The sequence below is a fragment of the Rousettus aegyptiacus genome, unplaced genomic scaffold, assembly GCF_014176215.1.
Source record: "Rousettus aegyptiacus isolate mRouAeg1 unplaced genomic scaffold, mRouAeg1.p scaffold_m13_p_1, whole genome shotgun sequence".
In the NCBI taxonomy this organism is placed as follows: Eukaryota; Metazoa; Chordata; class Mammalia; order Chiroptera; family Pteropodidae; genus Rousettus; species Rousettus aegyptiacus.
The window spans coordinates 104,556,124-104,581,681 of record NW_023416284.1 but is presented as its reverse complement, the minus strand read 5'-3'; the positions used below and the strand labels follow the sequence as shown (position 1 = coordinate 104,581,681).

At 34.4% G+C, this 25,558-nt stretch overlaps 2 protein-coding genes across 5 annotated transcripts in view; both read right to left on the bottom strand.

Annotated features, from left to right (window-relative positions):
* Window positions 1-1,948: 1,948 nt before the first annotated feature.
* On the bottom strand, window positions 1,949-17,527 carry GLYATL3 (glycine-N-acyltransferase like 3). Of its 2 annotated transcripts, XM_016137717.2 has the most exons (6): window positions 17,419-17,527; window positions 13,750-13,994; window positions 9,771-9,878; window positions 9,260-9,386; window positions 6,536-6,686; window positions 1,949-3,456 (listed from the first exon to the last, which is right to left on the bottom strand). In XM_016137717.2, the coding sequence occupies exons 2-6, from the start codon at window positions 13,870-13,872 to the stop codon at window positions 3,030-3,032; spliced, it is 936 nt and encodes a 311-aa protein (XP_015993203.2). In that variant the 5' UTR covers window positions 13,873-13,994; window positions 17,419-17,527; the 3' UTR covers window positions 1,949-3,029. The 2 variants fall into 2 exon arrangements, with proteins under 2 accessions (XP_015993203.2, XP_015993205.2); XM_016137719.2 differs by lacking the exon at window positions 17,419-17,527 and having other exon boundaries at window positions 6,563-6,686; window positions 13,750-16,126.
* The window catches only part of CENPQ (centromere protein Q), a 20,394-nt gene continuing 11,088 nt past the window's right edge, over window positions 16,253-25,558 (bottom strand). The window contains exons 7-9 of one of the 3 annotated variants that reach the window (XM_016137742.2): window positions 23,589-23,708; window positions 23,374-23,448; window positions 16,253-17,567 (exon numbers count right to left, since the gene is read on the bottom strand). In XM_016137742.2, coding sequence (XP_015993228.2) covers window positions 17,517-17,567; window positions 23,374-23,448; window positions 23,589-23,708 — 246 coding nt within the window. In that variant the 3' untranslated portion in view covers window positions 16,253-17,516. Of the gene's footprint in view, window positions 17,568-21,348; window positions 22,340-23,373; window positions 23,449-23,588; window positions 23,709-25,558 lie in introns of those variants that run through there. The other 2 variants (XM_016137735.2, XM_016137740.2) reach the window with 2 other exon arrangements.

Genomic DNA, 25,558 nt, shown 5'->3' with positions numbered 1-25,558 from the left:
GGCTGGGTAAAAAAGGTGAAGGAGTTAAGAAGTACAAATTTCCAGTTATAAAAAGTCACAGGAATGTAAAGAAGAAAATAGGAAATGTAGTTAATAATAGTAATACTATTACTAATAATAGTAATAACAATGTAGTAATAACTATGTATGTTGTCAGATGGGTACTAGATTTATTGGGATGATTACTTTGTAATCTATATAAATGTCTCATCACTATGTGTACACCTGAAATTAATGTATTACATGTCAACTGTAATTAAACTTTTTAAATTAAAAAAATTAATTTCTGGTTTAACTTTCTTGTGTTTCTGTTTCCAGACATAAGCAGAGGTCTATGTTAATAGATACTACTTTTCTCATTCTTTCTTACAATCTCTTGTTATCTAGCTTCTTTTTTTTACTTAAAAATATATCATGGAAATTACTCTAAATTATATCAGAGAACTTCTTTACTACTATAAGTATTTCATTGTGTGGATGTATCATAATTCATTCAACTAGACATTTAAGGTTGGGAATTCAGGTTGTTTCCCAAAGCTTGTTATTACAAATAATATCAGAATGGTTAACTCTGTGCAAATATTTGTTTTATATTTATGGGGGAATATTCAGGATAAATTCCTAAAAGCATAATGGCTTAAATAAATGCATATGTGTTTTATTAGATAGTCTCCTCTCTGGAGTTGTAACATATTTGACAGTGTAATTTGATACCACCTACCATCCCTGGTCTTCTTTTCTCCTTTCTCTTCTGTGACAGTTATCTGCCTTTCCGCCTCTCTTCTGGTGCCTCCTCCTCCTATTCCCCTCACTCGACCTTTCTGATGTACTCAAGGTCTAGTAGTAGACAGTCTCAGCCAAACGTATAGCTTCTGTTACCATTTACATGTGACTCGTCTCTGAGACTGAAATATCCAAATTGATCTCATTACTTCTGTTTCAACAACTTGACATTCTCAAACTGAACAAACAATTTCCTCTGCTCCCAATTGCCCCAGATCTGATGTTGGGCAAAAAACTCTTTCAAAATACAGAGTCCATTGTTGGCGTGGGTGTGGAGGTGAAAAATACAGACAAGAAGGAATAATTGCCCCCAAAGAGTTCCAAACTGCTTAAGCGACCAATTAGCATAATTACAGACAGTATAGGCTTCAGAATCTGACAAATCCAGTTTTCAATCATGACTCAGCCACTTAAAACCTGCATAACTTTTGGTGAGTCATAATACCTCTGAGCTAGAATTCCCACAATAAGACAATACCTTCTCCTTCACAAGGATTAAGTAATATATCGCTATTTGACGCAGTTAGCACATAGTTAAACTTTAAACAAACGGTAGGCATATTATTATTAGGGAAAAAAAAATAAGGTATTATATTACTGCCATATACCGGGCAGGAGTAACCCAAGCTTAATTAATGCAAAAGCTAATGAGCATCCCTGGGACAGAAACTAGACCATATTCTCCCAAGGGCTTTGTGGACTCTGGGTACTTGGTGCTTATCCCTCTTGCACCACCATGGAGAAGTTTCCAGGTAACCTGTGGCTTAGGATGACCTAAGCGTATATTCACTCCCAAGGAGTCTTTTCTTTTTTCTTTTTTTTTTTTTTTATTAAAATGTTCTCCTTCAGCTAATTAGTTTACTTTTCTCAGAATAAACACCTAAAATTTGGATTTCCCTTTATCTTTGCAGGTAGGGTTTTGTGAACTCTATAGCATAAAAAATTAATATTTTCTATATGTCTAAGTCAACTTTATCCAGACTAGACAAATCCAACCATTGTGTTTGTGCCTGCTTTTATTGCCAATGGAAGAACACAGCTTGTGGCTGTTTATCTTTTCCTTTACTGTCCTTGAAAGACACACACACACACACACACACACCCACCCAGTTGAAAGCCAAATTTAAAAAAAAAAGTACTGACAAGGATAAAAGACTAATGAATATTGATTTAATTATTTAAGCATTTTTAATTTCATTTATAAAAAGGATATATGATTTAGTGAAAAAAATAGACTGAAATCAAAATGACATCCTGGTTTAGCCTCTAGCACTGATTATCTGTGCAACCTTGAAGTCATTTATTTTCTTTGGTCCTCAAATTCTTCATATGTAATAAGAGAATTAAAGGTTAATATCTTTATCAAAATTCTATGAGTTTACATACATATAGACTATATGAAAGTATATGTATGTGTGTGTATATATGTATATGTGCATCCGCATATCACATGTATATTAGTTTCTTATGAGAAAGTAAATTATAAACAAAGAGCCTGGAATAGGTGATAGGTAAGATTCTAAGCTGACATCATCTGTTGCTAGCATTTTAAACAGCAGTATCTTCATCCCTCCATCCAAGGCAACTGAGTAGTGGGAATTTGGTAGAAATGCAAATCCCAGGCCCTCACCCAGGCTTACTGAAGGAGGGTCTGTGGGGGAGAGGCTCAGCCATCAGTGTTGCAATCTGCCCTTCAGGTGATTCTGAAGTGCACCACAATGTGAGAACAACTGCATTTGAACATTCCCAGGGAAAAACTGTAGGCTGAAGTCATAGGCAGAAGTGAAAAGCCAGTAATCAAAGGCAAGTAGGGGTCAGGGGAAGGCAGTGTGGGCACAATGGGGACTGTTATTTATGATAGTGGGGAACTGGTGTGGTTGTGAGAATACACAGCAGAAGCCCAAGGAGTGATAATAAAGTGGTAGCAACAGGCTCCTGTGTTCAATCATTTGTTCTCACGGAGTCATTTCTGCTACTAAGGTTTTAGAATCTTTTTCCTGCAGTAGATCTCAAAAGAGGATATTTACCCTCTTTCTCAGCTGCAGCGATCCCTGCCTCCTACAGTTATTTACTGCAGAAACCTGACATGGAGAGTTAAGGCTTCTCAGGCTGACCTTGCATGTGTTCTTCCAGGCACTTTTCAACAACTCAAGATTCTCCTGATCCGTTTGAATTTTTTTCCTCACTGGCAGCTAAGAAGTATGTGTACGTTCAGGGAAAGAGAAAACTCCTGAAGTGTCACTGAGCTAGAGGGGAACTTCTCTAGAGAAAGCTGCAGGGGTGAGAATAAGCCTATGAAACCGACAAGGCAAGAACTTGACATGTACACCCTTCAGGAGGCTTATTGATGCTACGTTGTCATCAAAGACGTTGCCCTGGATGGGGAATCCCCGGCTTTGCAACTTCTCAGCCAGTGTGAGGATTACCAGCCGGCTATAACCTTTTCTGCGATACTCTGGCATGGTGTAGCTGTGGCACATGGTGGCAAACTGGTCTGTGATACACCAAGAGACTGGGTTTCCCTTGTTGTCACGGACACACACACTAGGGAAGCAGGAGATGAGGTTGGCGATGTACCGGAGACACCGTTCATTGCCGCCCCGCGACCAAGTTCGGTTGAGCAGGTCAGCATCACCAACACTCAGGTAAGTTAGTTCCCAGGAAGAACTCATTCTAGAAGAAAATGATATGAGAAGAAGCATGAACTCAGGATAGCGTGCCTACAAACTACTCTTTTTACAATGATTCAAACTGAAAAACTATTTCAGAGATAGTGCCTAACAAATACCAAGACATTTTCAATAAATTAGAATGCATCTCTTCCCACTTATGAACATCTTTCAGGGTTTCATTTCTGATAGGATAAAATATTCATTATTTCTAATTTAAGTCTTTCCTTCTGATTTTATGACCATTTGTCATTGTCCTCAGTATAGATTAAGGCAAGTAAAGCAATTCTTAGACTTCATATTAAGTCCTAAGTCTGTTGACACTCTCTGAGCCCTTGAAAAACTCCATATTTTGGTGTCCCTTTTTCCTTGGTTAAAAAACAAACAAACAAACAAACAAACGTTTTAGAATAGAACATCTACCTTTATGCATTCATGACCAGAAAAAAAAATACAAATTGTGTAACATTCTAGGCATATATAGATGTTTGAAAAATGCCAGTTCTTCTATACCTTCCCCTAAAAGGTTGGGAAAAAGTTCTAAAAGACCATGGCATTAAGATAGGAACTGGTGCAATTTCTAAGAACTGAGATGGATCACTTGGTTGAAAGGGCTGGTTATGCTTCAGAATTTGCTTTTGTTTTTGAAGTTATCAATGTGGTAAGACCATCCCCAGGGATTGTTAATGTCATTCTAGTTATGATCTTTACAAAGCACAAGTTTGTGTTTTCATTAGTGGTTCTGCAGGATTAGCTCACATTCCAGGCATACCTTTGGCTCTGGCACTGGGACAATCACCTAACCATTAAGCAGGGGTAAAATATAAACAAATACAATCAATAACTGGCTGATAGAATTTTTAATTTTTGAAAATGAAATTCAATACAAAGGCAAAAAAACCTCAGGCAGAAATGTCAGTGCAAATAAAAACACTGCTAAGGCAAGCATTTCAGGAGTAGTTGTACTAAAGACTATAACCTTGTATCTGAAGGGCCAGGTATCCAAAACAGTGTGAAAAACTGGATAATGACTTTGTTAAAGACAAATTGTTTAACTTCTATGAAAAAGGGAGCAATTTAAGTCAAAACTGATTTTAAAAGGCCCGACTGGGGATAGAGGAAAAATTTAAATAACATCTCAGGAATGTGACAGTAAACAGACTGTGGGAAACTCTAAAACTCTAAAGGACAAATAGCCTGTTTTTTGTCTGTCTGTTTGTTTGTTTTAACAAAAAAAGTAATGTAGAAATATAAAGCATGAAAAGGGAACCTGTATGTCAAAGGAATCTTAAGAGATATTAATCAACTGCAATGTGTAAACTTCATTAGGTCCTTATTCAAAACAAATAAACTGCCAAAAATATTATGATAATTTGGGAAATGTGACTACTGACTGATTACTGTCCTTTAAGGAAATAAAGTATAAAGGGTGGTGGCAGAATAGTTTACACAGCAGTTTTGAGGCCACCATCTTTCAAAAAGTTTGTTTGCCATGTTGACCCTTAGCTGGTGTCTGGCAATTTGAATTTCTGGAGGGTTCCTGCCATTTCGAGAACTGATATGAGTAGTTTCCTATTCCTGTTTGTACAACCCATGCAGTTTATACTAAACACCTGCTTTCCTTCTGGAAGTCTCAGACATTGGTATGTGCTAGGCAGAGGGTGCTCCCAATTAAAAATCCTAACACATGTTGTCACAACTCATTGCTAGGGAAATTAAGTATGTCTTGTATGACTTCACTGGCAGAGGACTCTGGGAAGCTTGTGCCTGGTTTCCTCTGGATTTTGTCAATGTAGCTCTTTCTTCGCTGGTTTTGGTTTTGATTTATATCCTTTTATTATAATAAATCATAGTCGTGATTGTATGTTAAGGCCTCTGCATCCGACTAGCCAATCATTGAGCCTGTGAGTGGTCTCAGGGACCTCTGCCACAGACATGTTAGTATTTTTTTTTAAAAGAATTCTTATCTTTTGGAGAAAAATATATTAAAATGTTTAAGAATGGGATCATGTCTGGTATATTTCCTTCAGAATAACCCAGGGGATGGAAAGAGATAGGGATATAGATGAAACAAGATAACCCATATATCGATGGGAGGTTCATTATGCCAGTCTCTCAGTCTTTGTGTGTGTTTGAAAATTTTCATAACTGAAAAGAAACAAAAATAAAGTTCAGTTTCTTTATGTAACTTAAAGAGTCCCTTCTTCTTTAGGTTTAGTCTTGTTTTGCTCAATAATTCCTTTGATGTATTCCATAGAAGTGAAGAAAACTAACATTCATCGGAGTGGGTATTTTTCAGGTTATCATGTTTCATTTGCTTGCAAAAAATATGTAAGAAAGATATAGATGAATTTTAAAGAATAAATTGATCGAGGCTCAGACAGATTATGCAGAAGGGAAGGTAGCAAGTAAATGACAAAGCACGGGCTCCAAAGTAAGAAAAAGAGAATGTAGGTGTGAACCAACTAATGTTTTAAAGGATTGGATTCTGGAATCAGATTCTTGGGATTTATTTCCTGGCTCTATAATTTACTTCTGTGTTACTCCAACTCTATTCAAAAAGAGAATGGTAATACTACTACTTTACAGGGTTGTGGAAAGGATTCAAGAGGAAATGTATTTAAAACATTTAGTGCCTGGCAGTTGGATACCCTCGTCCCTGAAACAATGAACAACAACAAAAATAATAATAATAAAAACAAGAAAAAAAACAACAACAACAAAATCAACCGTATGCTCAAATAACAGATCTTGTTTAGAATTATTTAGGGAAGGATGATACCAAGGAATGATTTATCTGTGTATACTGTGAAAAAAAAAAAACAGGACTTCTGCGTTCATTTACTACTATGGACAAAGACACTGATTTAATTTTGTAAAAAATTGTGAGCAGTCAAGCATGACAGAAAGGAAAAGGGAAGAGTAAACATACAGACACATAAACACATACAGATGTAAATTTAGACTCAATGGCCCAAATTCAAGGCACCTAACTATTCCTTAATAATAAGGAATATTCCTTAATAATAATAATAAGTACTCCAGGTACTGCTCTTTGTATTTTTATAGCTTTAAGTCCTAACCTAAATGCAGAAATTTGATTTGCATACATGGACCTGGTGTCTGTCAGGGTTGGACCAGAAAAACAAACGGCCTTGGAGGAGGTTAGCTTTACATCCAACTGCTTTGAGGCGGCAACAGCTTTGGACACAGCGTATAACTCACTTTGCAGCCCTGTATACAGTAAGACATAATGAAAAATGTGGACATTTCATTTAAATATACAAAAAGAAAATTTGTGGCAGTATTTTTATGCTAAGTATCATTAACATAGATTTTTTTTCCCCTAAATTAGACTGAAACAATTCTTTCTAAAAGTCAAATTAACATTTTAAAAAAATATTTTTAATATTATAAGATGTAACAGATACAGAAAACTGCATAAACAAATGCGTAGTTTTAACTATGTGCCACTAAAGCCACACAAAATAGAAATTTATTGGCCACCTTCCATTTACCAGTCTCCCAAACACAATTCCCTCTTCCTCTAAAAATAACCACTATTATTATTTTTATAATAATAACTTCCTTTTTTTCGACAGCTTTATTATCCAAGTGTGCATCCTTAAACACTATAGTTTGATTTTACCTATTTTTTGTCTTGTAAGCCTTTTATCTGCAGGTTTTCTTTTAATCTCCAAATCCCCTTTAAAAATTTTTTTCAATTTATTTGTTAAATAACCCAGTTGTTTGCTAAATAGAGTTTCTATAGTCTGGATTTTGCTGATTATCTCCCCACAGTGTTGTTGATCATGTTCTTCTACCCATTGAATAGGTTATCACTTGTAACAAATGACTTTCTCCTTTCTCATAGAAGAAAGGAAACTCCTTGTATTGCTCTGCCTTTGTCCGCCCTACCTCCTTAGAAAGGAAGAACTAGCCAAAGACAAAAGCAGATTCAGGACATTTTTTTGGACCACAGTTACCAATGAACAGGCTTCTAAAACATTTACGTTAGTACTCACATAGATAAGCTCTCCTCTCATCCATGTAACCAATAGTGAGTGAAAGAGCCTGACCTGTCTCAGTAGCCACATACCTTTTCATTTCTTGCCCTCATATGGCAGACACAAGGAATGCCTCCTTTGAGTAGGTTAGTGGATTAACCCTGATTCCATATTGTTTACAGATGGCCCTTAGATTAAAAATGGCAAAGGCATCACTGTGCAGCGTGTGCTGTTGCTCTGAACACCCAGTGCTGAAGTAGCTCCACCATCTTGATGCTTGCCCTATCCAGGTGGCCCCACTAGCAGCCCTGACTAGAGCCTGTGCTGTGGTAAAAGATAAAAGACTGAACATTTATATGGCAGTAGGTAGGCTTTTGGATTTGTGCATGACTTGAGGATGTTATGGAAACAACTCCCTTTTAGGTGCTCTGATTAAGAATAATAAAGATACTGGTGACCTCTTAGAAGCTATTCAATATTCCTAGGAGATTATAGTTACTGCCACAGGAGCCTGTAGTCAGACCACTTCAGAAGCCACAAGTAATTAATGCCTGCATTGACTTACATGCTAAACGAGGAGCTTTTACTACTCCAGCTATGTTAGGTACTACTAATTCACGTCAGTTACCACCAAGCCTTCAGGAAGGATGATTGAGTCAATTTAAATGACTATAACTGACTCATGGCTACCAGCTCAGCCTTCTGAAAAAAAAAAATACTGGTAATTATGGGGATGGTCTTTCTCCATAATTTCAAATTCAGGTGATTTGAAGATAGCAGACCTATAGCACCAATATCCATCCAACTACTGCCGTGATTTTTCATATCAAGGAAGAGGTATAACCATTTCCATATTAAAGTAATACTGGAGAGAAAACTTTTCTAAATTGGCTAAGCAAGCAGTAGAACCACATCTCACTCCTAACCAGCATAATGGGTAAATCTGTAAAAGTGAGAGATAGTTTAGAATTTCCTCTCTAAGGTATCTTTGAGCATTTGTGAATGAATTTTATACATCTTGAGTCTTTAGATTATGAATATGCATTAGTCATTGTCTGAAGACGGACAGAAACTTTTCCTTGTGAGAGGACTTCAGCTATTTGTGGTTGAAAAAAAATGACCAGATTTCATATTTCTAACATGGGAATCCCTGCCTTCTTGTCAAATGGTTAAGGGGCTCACTTCACTATAACAGTTATAAACAATAATTTCATTACCTGTGTTCACCTCTAATCATTATGAAAGACTGAAAGAGTAAGTGAGAAACTGAAGCTGAAAATGTCCGTCCAAACCATCGGAAACTCTTAATGGGCTTCTATCTTGGCCAACAGTTCTGCCACTAGCATTGATGGCCATGCAATTATCTCCTAGGAGCTCTTTCTTTATAAAATCATTTCAGAATATCCTATGCATATCAATTCATTATCTCTTTCTAGAATTATTTGCTCCAGAAAGAAGAAAAGCTCACCTACTGGCTTGGACTTAAATTAGAGTTATTTAAAAAGATTGTAATAGCAAAGTGTTAAGAATAATAAGGAAAAATATTCTGTGATACTCACTGACATCCATATTACAGTAACAGTAGAAAAAAAAAGTCACTTAAGAGCAGCCCCATTTAAATGGCCTCTGCCTCCTCATTAGGAGTAAAAAAATAAGTGTTATTACAAAACCATAATGTATAAATTGTAAATATACAAAATGTATTGATATATATTTGCATATCTATGTGTATGCACATCATATATGTGAAATGTCATATCTATGTGATGTATGTGCCTTGTGTCTTGCACTTGACCTCACCTTGTATTTGAAAAACTTGGTCCCAGTTGATGACATCACGTTCTTCCAAAAGCCCTTGGTAAGCCCTGACATCCTTGTAGAATACAGCATAAGCATTAGTATAATGGTCCAGGTTATCCGTCTCAGCCTAGGACAGAAGATACAATCATAAAACCAGAAATATATCTACTAGATCATTCAAATCCTACATAGATTAGATACTATTAGCTGTGCATCTAGATTATTGACTAATGGTGGCAAAATTAGCCACCTATAAACAATGGCTAAGTGGGAATGTGGCAATATACTGTTGTGAAGGAAAGAAGAGACATTTGGAGCTTTCGCTTGATTATTTCTTCTAGTTTTAGGGAGGTTTAAAGACATTTCTTTCACATATTTGTAAGAAGCTAATGGTAAAATATGTAGGTTGTCAATCTAAAGTATATGGCTATTATGGTTATAATATCCCCTTTACCTATCTTTTCTTTCAAGTTGATGCCAGCTCTTATATTTTTGCCTTTCAAAGCTGTACCTCTTTCTGCCGCCGAGTGATAACAGCTTTGAAGTCGGGCCATGAATCCAATATCACTTCTTTTTGAAAGGGATTTCCACGATTTATGTTCATTACTGCTCCATAAACCTGATCAGAGAACCCGGAGACAAGCCAATCTCATTACCAGCTGTTTCAGTTGTATATTGCCCTATCACTTGTTCTAATGTAGAATTATGGCCACAGGAGGGGAAGTTATAAATATATACACAACATACACACATACAAACTTCTCTCTTATTTTATTAGTGCACATGAAAACTGGCAAAAAGTCTATGATAGCCTAAGAAAACGCTCCCTAAACTTATTTTTTTTATAGTATAACAATGGGAGGTACTAAATCGATATGCTTACTGGATGGGTGCTTGGACCCCCAAAAAGGCCAAAAGCACCTCCTTGAATTTCTGCAGTTCAGATTTGATGGAGCAAGGCTCTATACATATTTCCCAAGGATTGTACTTATGTCTCATTCACTGTGATATCCATGGAGCCTGACAAAGCTGATCAAATGCTTTTCGGCTAAACAATACTGAAGTAATATTAGAATTCTGTTCCGTAGCCCTTCATATTTTTTTCTCCTCTATGAATCAAAAATTTCCTAAAAAACAACCCTTATATGTTATGTATGTGCTTCCAGAGAAGAGAAAGTTGTGGTGGTAATGAGCTCCAGCACACGTTCATGGCTGCATTTTCATAATAGATAAAAACAGGACACAATCTAAATCTCTATCCGAGGTGGAAAAAATAAACAAAATTGTAGAGTATTCAGATTCTGGATTACAAAACAGCAACATAATGTTGAGCAAAAGAAGCTACATACAAAAAGATATTTATTGTGTGATCTAGTTAATATTATATTCAAGAACATGTAAAACTAAATTATAGCTTTAGAAGTCAGGATAGTGGTTACCTTTGGGGAGCAGGGAAAGGTATTGATTGGTGGTGGTGCAGGGACGAGTAGCCTCTGATGTTTTTTCTTAATTGGAGTGGAGGTTACACAGATATTTACTTTGTGAAAATTCATTAAGCTGTGTAAGTATGTTATGTGCGCTTTCTAGTATGTGTTAAACTTCAATGAGAAAACTTTATGGGAACATTGGAACATACATTTTACCTCCTTTATCACTATCTTAATTCAAGTCAACTCCCCTCAATGCCTAGAACATTTTCTAGCTCTCTTCTATTTTACCCAATCTGGGACCTCACTCAAATCCTCTCATAGAAGGTATCTTTCCCAGTTTAGTCTGGCTGATAACAATGTGTAATTTGGACTACACTTAGTGAAAATTCAAGAACTAAAGTAAACTGTAAGAGTCATGGCCTGTTCTGTTGGTCGTTGTTTAATCTGACTTGTTCTGTTAATCATTAAATTCTGAGGTGGCTTATCTTACATTTACTATGGAGTAATAAATAAGTGGTTTCATACCAGGAAACCACATATCCTTATTAAAAAATGGAGCTTAAATACGACTGGTATGTTTAGAAGGAAAAAACTCTTTCCAATATTCAGATTCTGAAAGAAAAAAAAATAACTTGTCAAAGATTTAGAACCAACCGAAAGATTTGGCATTGGCTGAAAACAAACAAACCTTTCCAATAGCTGTCCATTCAAAGGATGAGTGTTGAGAGGAGATAGGAAGTAGCTAGGGAGAAATTAAAGAGGCTAGAGGAATGAGCAGTTAGAGTTTGTGGAGGAAATTTGGAGAGATATTTAATTACTTTAACCCTAAAGTGAGATTATAAAATGCATAGCCATAACTTCAAAGAATGGAAGAAAAGTGAACAATAAAACTATATTTTCTTTATCTTTTTTTACTCTAAAGGACATAGTATAACCGAAAGAGTATTTTCAAAGTATGGCCAAAGAACTAAAGCCAGGCATTACATAATGATGCAATAACCAAAGAAGGATAAATGGATCCAGGGATAAAGAGACTCAGTGTATGGAAAATGGGAAATGGGGAGTACCAACCTAAGCAGCTATTAAAGAGAGAATTATATAAGGAAGACCTTAATTTGTGCCTACATGTCTCATTTTTAAGTTCTTACTTCAAATGGTGCTATCAGAGGCAAACATTTCAAAAGAACAGTCAATTTGGAATCTGATAATCTGGATTTAAATCTGAACTTTAGCATTTAGAGATGGAGAACTGACTTAGTAACATCATCTGTAAAAGTATAATATACATATCTGTCTATTCAAAGGTATTGGTGTTACAGAGATAGTAACATTAGTTTTGATGACTCCCAAATGAGATAGCATAAAAATTAAAAAAAAAAAAAATCTGTACATTCTGTTCAGATCTAGTCAACTAATCTGAATTCAGAAGCTTTTTAAAATAAGATTTAAACAGATAAGAAATAAGTAATGGATAAAGCTCCCAAGTTTATTGAGAATTATCATGGGCAAAATCCAAGCACTGCAGGAGTAAAAAAACAAACAAACAAACAAACAAAGTTCATTTACCCTACCCATCTGGTAGCTAGATTGCTGTGGAAAACAAATACAAATCAAAGGAAATCACAAAATATGAAATCAAAGGAACTGAGATTTGACTCTACATCTTTATTTGCTGTACTATCTTCTTTGAACAACAGTTATTCATTTATAAAATGAGTTAATAAACATCTTACAAAGTTGTTGGAAGTACAAAATATTTAAATTCTCTGTATACTAAATACAGTGCAAATATAATAACTTAAGGCTCCATCATTTGTCTTGATAATTATAACATCTTTCATGACCCTGAAAAGGTCACCAGATGTTTTTTGTTCTCTCTGGCAAAAGAGTCAGTCAAACATGTCAAAAAAATATAGTTGATCATCTCATTCTATTTATTTTTATTTTTCGGTATATAAAACTTTTTAATTAAACTATAGTTGACATACAAAATTGCATTAGCTTCAGGTGTATAAAATAGTGATTTGGCATTTATATATCTTATAAAATGATCATGAGAAGTCTAGTAACCATCTGTCATTGTACAAAGTTATTGCAATATTGACTCATTCCACTTATTTACCTCAGTGTCAGCATTCAAAACGGAAAAATTTGGGTCAAATTGTCCATTTGCTACTTTTTTTAATCTCAAATTAATACTTCAATTTTCCCCACCACATATAGTTTAAGCACAATTAGTATAAGGCAAGATGACTAAATTTGATCAGTCTAGTACAGTGCACTAGGACATTCTCTAGGTCAATTTTAGTGTAAATAAGGATTATCCAAGGTCTTTGTTAAAAATACAGGTCCCTGGTCTCTATTTTCAGAAACCATGATTTCATTATATATATTCTAGGTTATTAGCATGCTTCTCGCATTTGAAAACCATTGTTGTTGGGCTATCTCTTGCTCAAGAAACTCAACCTTCAAATATAATTTTCTTGCATTCTGTACTTTTTCTTTTCCAAGTGCTTAAAATATTTCTGATCTTATTTTTAGTTAAAAATCTTTGGTTAATGTCATCTTCCACAGCAACTCTGTTATCTACAAGTGCTCTTGGACTTTAGAAGACTTCGACAGATTTAAACTTGATAATCAACAAAGCCATTGAAAAAATTTCAAAAAAAAGATTTTGAAATAAACAGAAAAAATTTATGACAAACCTTAACTTTCAGTGTCATTGTGTATCTAAGAGATACACACACACACACACACACATTTTTTTTTTTTTACCAGCAATGCCACCCTTCTGCCATTAAAAAATAAATAAATAAATAAAACTAAAATTTACCCTAGAAATAATCTAGACCAGCATTATCCAAATTTTCCTAGGAGTCGTGTAGAGTGATTGTCAAAAATATAATTATCTGCGCCATATCCACAGTCCGTTGAATCAGTCTGCAGCAGGTGGGGACTGGGAAGCTGTGTGTTTAACAAGTATTCTGAGAGAGTCTTATCATCAGAAAAACAGCCACATTATTTCACAAATTAATAAAATAAAGAAATAAAACTTTTTACCTTGAGTGATTCAGGAAAGTGACTTTTCAACAGTTTTTCCAGGGTCCATAATTTGGAAAAACAGTTTAGCACCGGCATCTTCTCTGTAATTCTATACTTAATTAAAAACTTGAAGTTATACATTTACCTTTTGCCTGTTAATATCTGACTCTACCTATGAACATCACTGAAGTCTCGTTTTCACTGGGTACAATTCCAAATGCCATTTCTCCCTCTCAATAGGGAAGAAGGAAGACAGGGAGGCACTGGGATGGGTAAATAAGAACACACAGAAACGGAGTGTTTAGCGACCTAATCCTAGAAAGATGTATCTCTACTGGATTACATCTTGCTATTATACACATTCATTGTACCCTAAACTCTTCCTTCAGGACATGATAGCAGTTGTAATTTTATATTTATTCGTGTTCTCTTTGATTTATGTCTGTCTCAACTAGACTGTGAACTGCATAAAGGAAGGGCCCATGTCTGCCTTGTGCTGGACTGTATCCGTAGCACCTACCACAGGAACTGGTACATAGGAAAGGGCATACTAAGTAGTTGTTGAATGGATGATATGAAACTCAGAGTAAGAGTCTTAGAGTTAAGTAGGGAAACATTTTTCACAATCTAGGACAATGATGAGAGAAAGACGTGAGTGGGTCAGGTGTTGGGTGGTTATGAGGAACAACTTGCGGAGAAACACATAGATCGAAGCTGAATCAGATGTGAGTGAAGGCCGAGGCTCATTTCAGACAGATAAAAATTAAGAAACAAAAAAGGCCTAAATATAACTTATCTAAATTTATCCATTCTGATGCAATTATATTTTCTAGATTTTGGGGCTCTATCTCCCTTGCTTTTTGTTCCCAAGAATTTTTTTTTCCCAACAGTCCAATCATGTGTTGACTAAATTAAAGAAAAAAACAAACAAACATATAATTCTATATTCAATGTAGTAGAGCTTATCTACCTACTCTTCGAAGCCAGGTACTAGATGGCAAAGATAACTCAGCTAGACACGAGATCCTAGTGCTTCTGGGATGGTGGTGGATTATTCCTTTACAACACATTTTCCAGACAGAGAAAGCTACTTGATTTTCCTATGTGGCATCCCTGTAGCTATAAGATACTCAGAGTGTTCGATTGTGATTTACTTAAAATCCACTTTAAACCCTATCATAAAGTTTACATGAGTTTGAATTTCTAAGAGGCATGTTTCTTATGATCGGGTGGTATGGGTTCCAGTCCACTGTGTGGCACACCTAAGGTATTTGTATTCTCTATAGGAGTCAGAAGAGAACTAAGGGCCACAGCGACATCAGAAAATCAGGCTTCTGGACCCTCGAACTCACAGTCTGGGCCATGCTAGAAACTTTGAAAAGATCAAGTTTCCAGAGTTCAGGCTGAACAGAGAAAGAAGTGTAGCTATCAACACTTCATCCTTGAGTCTGCTTGACTTTTCACTCACTCATGTTATCTCTAAATAAAATTTTAACTTCTTAAGAGATTCTCATGTTAAACATATTCATTTATTCAAATTCAGTCTTTTGCAAGAAAATGAAATTAAATTATTTCAAAGGGAAGCTATTCATGTCTCTCTTATTAGATTTAATGTCTAGAGATCCTTTTATGTTCTAATCATAGCAAAGCGGATAGTGCAGAGTAGGATTTCTAAGTACTTGATGATTTACTTATTTATTGCCAGTTTGTTCCCCAAAGGATTGAAAACCACCTCTAAACACAGACAACAATATATAAAAATAAATTAAGTTTAAATTAAAATTTGGGCAAGGGTAAAAATAAAGGTACAAAAGTAATATGGAGTCAAGAGTAAGGCAAAGTGTATGGAGTACAGTCCTACATGTAGAGTTGGTCCTCTTTATTCATAGATTCCACATTTATAAATTCACCTATTTGCTAAAATATATTTGTAGCCCCCAAAATTAATACTAGAAGTGCTTTCGCAATCATTTGTGGAGACACATAGAGGAGTGAAAAATTTGAGTCTCCCAATACCAACGTTTCAGCTTAAGTTGAAAAAGCTGACTTCTTGTTTCAACTCAGGTACTATAAACAAGTTGTTTATGCAGTCTATTAGTGCCACTTCTTTTGTGGTTTTTGATTTTTGCTGATAATTTCATTATTAAAAATGGCACCCAAGGATAGTGCCTAAGTGCTGGTTAGTGTTCCTCAGTGCAAAACGGCTGTAATATGCCTTACAGAGAAAATGTATGCGTTAGATAAGCTTCCTTCAGGCATGAATTACAATGTTCTTGACTGTGAGTTCAGTGATAATAAACCAATAATATATATTAAATAATGTTTCTTTAAACAGAAATACATACATGTGAAACAAGGTTGTGTGTTGATCTGCTCATAAAAATGTGACCAGAGGCTTGTAGGAATCTAACCATATACTTTCCATAGGAGCAACAGTTCAGAATTTGCTAAGGCAGAGTTCTCTGAATATAAGGTCTATGAACAGTGAGAATTGATGAGAGCTCTCTCTCTTTTTTTTTACTTTAAGCTTTCTATCAGTTAATACAAAGAGAAACAAAGTTACACGATTCAGTGTGCTGACAGAATTATCCTTACACTCTAGTATTTGCTTGACTCTTCACTTATACCATCTCTAAATAAAGGCCAGTTTTCTAACTTCTAAATATTCAAAACCCTACTTGAACTGGCTTCAATATATCTTTCTAGACTAAGCAGCTCTTGGAGCTCACAAATTACTCTGGGTAAAAATTTCTGTGACATTCAATTCAGAGACATTTCTCCCAGGGATTCATAGAGAGCGAATACTATAATTAATGAACATTAGAAAAATATCCTTTCAGTAAACAGTGATGAATTTCATAAGGATACTTCTTTTTTTATTAAATACAAAGATCATCTTTAAAGGCTACAAAACAGGCTGCAGGAATTCTTGGATGCAGAAAATATTTTCCACATATTTTTGAATTATATTAGAAAGTCATATTGACAACTATTAACACTGAAGGCTACAAGATTAGATTACCATATATTTACCACTCAATTATAAATTCCTCACAATTAATGTGTTCTAGAATTAGAAGGTAAAGGTTTGTTGATCCTCTGGCCAAACTGTTATTAACAACGGACTCAATAACTGAAGTCTTTGTTGAGAAAAATTATCATGTTCATGCAACTTTTAGAAACTGAAATTTCTTTGGGGCAAGTATCCATCAGCACACAGTAAGCATCTAAAATATTTTAATATTAACTAGACAATGAAAGCATGATAACCCTCTGCTAGACTTTTAAATATTATAAATAAATTTTTTTTATGGTGTAATACATTATTTGCAATATAATTGTGGATGTTTGTTAATGAGGAAAGAAGTTTTTTTTTTTTTTAAAGCATTGCGATCCGATGCTAGTAAATATTATTCAGATGGCTTTTTTTGCTTAGAAAGATTCCTCTTATTTGTTCCCCTAGCTGTATCCATATTACAATGCAAAAATTTTATATTTCATAATACTTATTTTCCCTAGATCAATATTTGAGTTAAACAAAAACACCAAAAAAGAGGAAATATCTTTTCCTCTATTTAAATTTATTCTTACTATGTAATGTGAAATTTATCCCTCTATTTTTTCTATTTCTCCTTGTCATTATAATCAATGATTTGAAATTTATTATTTTAATGGATAAATGCTTACCTGGTGTTGACTAGGCCTGAAACTGAGGTTTCACTCTGTTTTAGTGCAGCAGCTTTCTCTATAAACGGTGAGTTTATTCTTCAAGCCTACTTCCCTAATTAATCCTTAGTGGAAAGAGGAGGGATGAAAAAAAAAAAAAGTGTGCACACCTGTAGAAAGGGAGGAGTTTATGATGTCAGGTTAAATTTATCACATGTACAGTGCAAGTATTTTCACTCCGTCTGTTCTTTTCCATCACATCTAGTCTTGTGGCATAAATCCAGTAAAACTGATCTTCATTTAGAGACGGACATTTTCTAGTCACAAACCTATCTGTCAGGATCTCATAGAAAAACATAAAAAGGAATGGGACCCAGGCAAACGGGGTACTATAAAATCATACAGATACTGACCCCTCATATTTTTATTTATTCTGAAGAAAATGATTTTGCTGCCCTAAACTTTCAAGGCTGAAATAGAGTCATCTCTAAAGAAGATGCTTGTGAAATTGAAAGTATTTTTGAAAATTTTATTTTTTTCTCCCATTCTTTTAAGTAAAAGTCATTCAGTTTACTCCTCTCTCAAATGGCTGCAATTTAAGCACCAAACAAATATTTATATGGGCATCTCAGCACACAACTCAGTGAACTTTCAGATGATAAACTGTAAATGTCTCAGAAGGCAATGAACGGCAAGTGCTTTGTTTTGAATGTAGTCATATGGGAGGATACTATTTACCACTGTTACCTCTCACAAAGTCAGGATCAAATGAGGGGTAGGTTAGGGCAGTCTTGAAGATGCTTGTTTAAGTACTGCAAGATAATTGGTAGTTGAAAGTTACTGGAGAAATTGTATTAGATGACAATTACTGGATGTCAAAATAAGAGTGTTCTTGATCCTGGTACATTCATAGCTTTTTTTTTTTTTTTTTTTTTTAAAGATGTTACTGAAGGCATCATATACGTGCGTATGTCCTAAGGATCTTATGTAAATCTAGTCTTTTCTAAATGCTGAGGAAAATCAATTAAAAAGTGAACATAAGCTATTATTTGTAGAACAAAATCTATTTTAGACATGAAGTACAATATCAGAAAAAATGTCAAAAGTTAGGGTCAAGTTATTTATGGACTCTGAGAGACAAAGAAATATTTTTCCAGATTTAGACTATATCCTGTTTCCAAGTATATCCAAAACAGAAACTTCTATTCTTTTTTCAAAGTTCTTTGCTCTCTAAAACATCAGGACTAATTAAAACAGTTGTTTTTTGCCTAGTAACCAATAATATGCAAAGGATATTATTTTTCCAGGGAAACTGTATTGGTGACGATAATTAAATTTGAAATATGTCCATCAAGCTAAACTGAACTTCTAACTCTAAAATTAAAAGGAAAAATAAAAAGGAGAAAAAGAAGTACTAATATAAATTTAGAGATTTTATTCTATAAAACCCAAGTGAATAAATCCATGTCATTATACCTAGAAAAATAGATGGATTTGTACATTGTTATAGGATTTCTCATCAGCTTCAGTAGCCTCTTCTGTTTGTAGTTCATCAGCTAAGAGGTCAAAATTACAATCGTTTTTGCTTCCAAGTTCTATCACTTACTATTTGAGTGATCTCAAGACAGTTATTTAGCCCCTCTATGACTCAGGTTCTTCACCGGCAGGATGGGGATAATAGTGACCATTATGGGGTTTAAGGCCCATACTGTTATTGGAATTAAACACTGGCATAAATATATGCATACATGTAATGGGCTTAGAATAGTGTCTGGCATATAGCACACATCATTAAATGTCAACCTTTTTTATCATTGTTATTGTTATATAGCCCTGTTGTCCCACTTGAAAGCCAATTTTAATTTTAAGGACCTCCTTGGGGGTATAAAAGAGGGCTAAATTGGCAAACGCACATTTGTTTCTATTAGTTAAAAAAAAAAAAGAACAATTTAAATTTTAAAAAGTAGTCTAGTTTCATTGACTCTGGAAAACATCCCTTCTTCCTTTTCCTCTTTGTCAAATTTTAATAATTATAACCAATCTTTAGAAATGACTGCTACGGCAATTTCATAGCCTTGATTAACAGCAGAGGTCACTTTAATGAGGAGAGCGAATACCTAAGCCAAGAGAAAGTGGTTCCATAGTGATTTAGTAGTGAAGAACTACATTCAACAGCAGCAACTTTAAACAAAAGCTGGTTATAACATAAAAAGGGCTCAGTCACTTTAGACATGATAAAGTCCAAGTGGGAAATTCAAATTTCTGAGTTTGCTTTCTTTCCTCATCTGTTTCCTCAAAGCTGAATATTTCTTAATAATGAATGAAACATGAGAGGATTAAGAAGACTTATGTTTGGAAACTAAGCCAACCTGAATGATCCAAATACTAATTTTGAAGGTGCACCTGCATTTATTTTTGGTAAATAGACAATACCTGGAAATTCTATCCAACCAAATAAAAGAAAATAAATCCCTTAATTTTAGGTTCCAGTGCAGGTGTCTCATATTTAAACAAAACCTGTTTGTTAAACATATGCCCAGCGGAGAGTTAGGGAAAATGGAAGGACTCATAAAGTACGAATTATAAATGACCGAGAGTATAACAAGGTTCTGCAACATATCTGTACAGGCTGCCTCTCCTCAAACTCTGCCATACATATAAATTATGCCAATTTACCTTCCTTCCTTTGGTAGCATTATCCTGAATTAAGCAACTTCCCCCTTTAGCCTTTTCCAATCTTTTTAATGTGATAGATGAAAACATTTTGTTTTGATTTGCCTTTAAGTGATTAATATAAGGTTGATCATCTTCCAAATACTTTTTAACCATTTATATATGTTTGAGAATTGACCACTTTCCTCTTGGTATTTGTTACTGATATTTTAAATTTCTATTTTATATTTAACTTTATTTGGAATGTTTTGGAATTAAGCAGGAATATTAACTGCTGCCTCTCCACCCCCATCTCTGGTGTGGGTTAGCATTTTCTCAAGACCATTTATTGAATAATATTTTTCTGCATTTTATCTGAAATGCTCTTTTTCACATGCTACATTTTAATACTATGTATCTTCCATTCCAAAATGTGTACTTTTAGAATTTAAAGTTTCTGGCATTGGCATTTATCCTCTCCTCACAGGAGAGGAGTTGTATCATAGTTAACATGGCCTATGCATGTGAGAACTTAGATGGGTATGGAAGATGGGTAGGGAAGATGGCCATTTGAATTACTAGGACCATGTGCAGTTGAATTTTAATTTTATTTGGGACTGTAATTAACTGTTATTCATGAAGAGTATACCGAAAGTTAGCCTTAAAAAAATATATTGTGTATGTTTTGAATTGCCTGCAACATGCCAGAAGATACTGTTGATCTCTCCAAATTAGATCACATACTTTTCAAATCTACGAATGGATAGTATGACCAGTTCATACATGATGAAGAACTATCACTCACCAATAAAGGTAAGTGAAAATTTCAGTTCATGTTCAATAATGTTAAAACAGATATTCTGAGGGAAAAGAGCAGACTTTTATGTCTCTCCTTTCTCCCCATTAAAAGCCACTATAAATGCCATGATAAATGACCAAAATCAGGGTTCTATTAGTCAACTCTAAAAACATGAAGCTTTGAGTTTCCAAGTGAAGAGTTTTTAAGTTTTAAGACATTTTGTAAAATCTTTTACTTTTAGTTGCTTTATTTGGTGTGTAGTAGGCAGTTCAAAATATACAAAAATGTTTTCTTTATATGCTACCTTACAAGTTTTCTTTCTTGAATACTTTCTCTCTAAATCCATTAATGTCCTTCTTGACCATTATTTCCTAAGAGGTTACTGCTTTTGACCTTTTTACTGAGCTGATCAGGGTTCCCTCATGATGTCTGGTCTCCCTCTCTGCCTGGAAGATAATGACAGAATTATGGCACCTTCTAAATTAACTGGAAAGATATTCTTAGGGAGACAAAAAAAAATAATGGCAGGTATTTATTTTACAAATACATAAAAGCAATCCAGATAACATGCTATAGTTGGTTAGAAATGATTTTTGATATATTTCAATGACAGTTAATTCACATGTATATATATACAAATCATCATCACAATGAGGGAAGGTCTAGAAAGGGTTCTGTTTGAATTTTCTTTTAAGGGAATAAATGTGCTTATGTACTTTTTAAATAATTTTATGAAATAAAAGTATGCTTTGATGACAGGGCAAAACAAGTATTCAACATCGATCCACTAACTCAAGCGAAGAAAATGTTCATGCTTCCTCCAAAGGTAAAGATATCTGGTAAACCTTAATTACATCACAAAGTCTAGGGAATTATATAAAAATAGTAAAGGCATTGGGGATTTCTCAAGTTCCAAATGACCAGACAGAAAATGCAAGTCATCAGCTAAAGAATCATAACAATAGAAAACATTTATGAACTAGTTTTATGAACTAGGCCCTATAAACACTTTCCATATATTAAGTTATTGTGTCAAATTTCCTCTGCACTAACCAATAAATGAGCTCTATTCAGCCATTATAAATCATGAGACTGTGGTTGTTCTTATTTTATGGCTTCAGGCAAATAATGGGAAATGTAACAATGTAAATGTGAGTTCCTAGACTTGGCAACTGCTAAACACAGTGTTTTCAGGACTACATTATATGTTAATGGTAGATTTAGAGGCTAATTTTAAACTGCATATTGGAAAATAATAAATCCTAAAGAAGCCTCAGCTGTCACAATATCATCAAAGGCTAACAGTTTTACAAACTTATAAATTTATAAATTACTACGGGATACTCTAAAAAACACTCTTTAAGAGGCATCGAGTCTCTCATAGGCTTCTTCGATAAAAGTTAACATGTTCTTCATCTGGGATGAATTATGGAGAACATCCAAGTCCTTCAGAAGAGGGTTCTGGTTTGGAATTTGTGCCAAAATTTCTTTCTGTGGGTACAATAGTATAATTACTTAAAAATGTTTTTTATTTATATATAATTGGCATATGACATTAGTTTTAGGTGTGTAACATGATTCAATATTTGTATATACTGTGAAATGATGACCACAATAAGTTCAGTTAACATCCATTACCACACATTATCACAAATTTTCTTGTGATGGGAATTCCTAAGATTTACTTAGCAACTTTCAATAATACAGTATTATTAACTATAGTCACCATGCTGTACATTGCAACTCCCTGACTTATTTATATTCCAACTGGAATTTTGTATCTTTTGACCATCTTTGCCTATGTTTTTAACCCTTTCTCTGAAAAAAGATCAAATGATGTTATTTAGAGAGAAAGATACAATAAATCTCATGTACCAATTACTCAACTTCAATAACCATCGACTCATTGTTGTTCTTTTTTCAAATCTATATTATTCTGTTTTCCCTCTGCCCATTCCCGTTCCTTACATCCTGGGTAAACTATAAACAGGAAAATTTCAAATTACTTTTTGAGAAAACATAAAGACTTTCTACCACTATAGACATTTACAATATCTACTTGGGTCCTTTGTAAAAAGATAAATTATCAGTGTAGAGCCTACTACAAATAAGACATAATACTATTTTATGAAGTTATATGCCATTGTTATAAACACAAACAAAAGCAACTGTCAGAATTTACTTCCAGAAATCTGTCCTATAGCTATGACTACAGAAATCTGTAAAAACGTATATACAAGGGTTTACTCAGCATTACTTGTAATTGCTCAAATGATTTCCATCAGTAATTCACAAACTATATTTTGGTTCACCCATACAATGGAATATTACACAGCTATTGACAAGAACAAGACAGAGCTACATGAACTGACAAAGAAAGATGTTCGTACTATAGTGTCGAGTGAGAAAAATAATGTTGTTAAGTTTATTTCATAAATTTCATTTTAAAAAAAGAAACAGGATAGAATGGTTTTATATATGTAATTCATAACTGGTGATACAGTCAATAGCCAATTGGTACTTACCTGAAGTGTGGGTGCTTTGAGACTCTTCTGAGAAAGTTCTGGAAGAGAGAGTACTCCACTATCTATTTTAAACATCTAAATTAAAAAAAGAAAGCTACAGATTATTTCCAAAGACTGATTTCTTTCATCTTTGTACACCCAAAAGTTGTCTTCGTAGAATTCAAGCATTAGAAATTACACCCAGAGTCTAGCAATATACATTATTAAACAATTACCTGTTTTACCTTCTCCTCCTCTTCTTCCACCTCACTTGTCAGAATCCGAATTTTGTTTTTTAGGGTCTGAATACTCCCAGTCATTGACTCTGTGGTTTCTACTATTTTATCTATTTCTTCCTGAGTCAGAAAGAGAATATTAATGTTTTAAATTAAATATTTTATTAAATGAAACCTAAAGATATATACATATACATATTTTTAAACACCTCATATTGAAACACTGCTTAAAGAAACTGGCAAATATATTTTCACTCTTCTTTCAAAAAACAGACTTCCTAGAAACTAATTTACCAAAGTAGTAATGCATTATAAGGAAATTGAATATCCCTGGAAGGAGATACACCCATGTATAAAAATGTTTCCTCAAAAATTTAGCAAAGCTGCTAATATCAGATTCTGGAAGACCCAAGTTAATCTAGCAGCGCGCCCCAAAACCCACTGTGTTCTGCCTATTCATCTCTACCCTCACTACACACCCCTGACAATCACTGATCTTTGTATTGTCTCCACAGTTCTGCCCTTTCCAGTCTGTCATATAGTTGTGATCATACAGTATGTAGCCTTCTCCGTTGGCTTATTTCACTTAATAATACGCATTTAAGTTTCCTCAGTGTCTTTTCAGGTCTTGATTGTTCATTTCTTTTTAATGCTGAATAATATTCCATTGTCTAGATGAGTTAGTTTATCCATTCACCTACTTAAGAACATCTTGTTTTTTTCCAAGTTAAGCATATCTTGTCCCCGCCCCCCCCCGCCCCCAAGTTTTGGCAATTGTGAATAATGCTGCTACAGAGATTCATGTGTAGTATACTTTGTGGACATAAATTTTTAACTTCTTTGGGTAAATACCAAGAAGCATGATCACTGGATTGTGTGGCAAAAGATATGCTTATTTTTGTAAGAAACCTCCAAACTGTCTTCAAAAGTGGCTATAGCATTTTAACCTGTTCCTTAGCTTTAATTTCCTATTTTGGTTGTCAGATTTAGAGACTGCTGTCGAATACAATGTAAACCACACGTATTAACTTCCATGAGTACCATAACAAATTACTACAAATTTGGTGGCTTAAAACAACAGAAATTTATCTATCCTCTTACAGTTCTGGAAAGCACATGTTTAAAATTAAAGTATTAGTAAGGGCAATGTTCCCTCTGAAGGCTCTAGGGGAGAATCCTTTCTTGCATCTTCCAGCTTCTGATGGCTGTCAGCATTTCTTGTAGCTCATTACTCCAATTTCCGCATTTGTTTTCATGTGGCCTTTTCTTTCATGTCAATGTGTCTCTTATAAGGATACTTCTATCTCTTGAGGACACTTGTCATTAGATTTAGGGCCCACCCAAGGTAATCCAGGATGATTTTATCTGCATATCCTGAAGTTAAATTCAACCTGGGAAGATTCTCTTTATCAATAAGGTAATATTCACAGATTCCATGGTTTAGGATTTAGATATATCTTTTTAAAGGCTCCTATTCAACCCATATAGAAGGGAATGAGTAATTGCACTGAATGAAGAGTTAATATAATAAGGACTAAATTTTTTCATTAACTTTTAAAATTAATTTTCTTCCACTGCTTTGGCTATTTTCTTTGGGTATTCCTACCATATTCATGTATTTGTGAATTTTTCTCGATACCTTTAAAAAATATACTTTTTGATTTTTAAAATTTTCTCCTTACTTTACTATTTATTGTAAGCATTATATCTTGTGTTTGCTTTAGTACTCCTAATTTAGTCTAAATATATGAAAGGTTTTTATGCTAATTCTTTCCTGAATTCTGTAACTTCATTTTTTAGTACAGCAGGTCCTTGAATAATATTAGTTCATTAAATGTTATTTCATTATAGCATTGATGAAAAAAAAAATATCGATTCCTGACTGGGGCTACCTCCTGTGTAGAGTTTGCACATTCTCCCCACGTCTGTGTGAGTCTTCTGAGTACTCCAATTTTCTCCTATATCCCAAA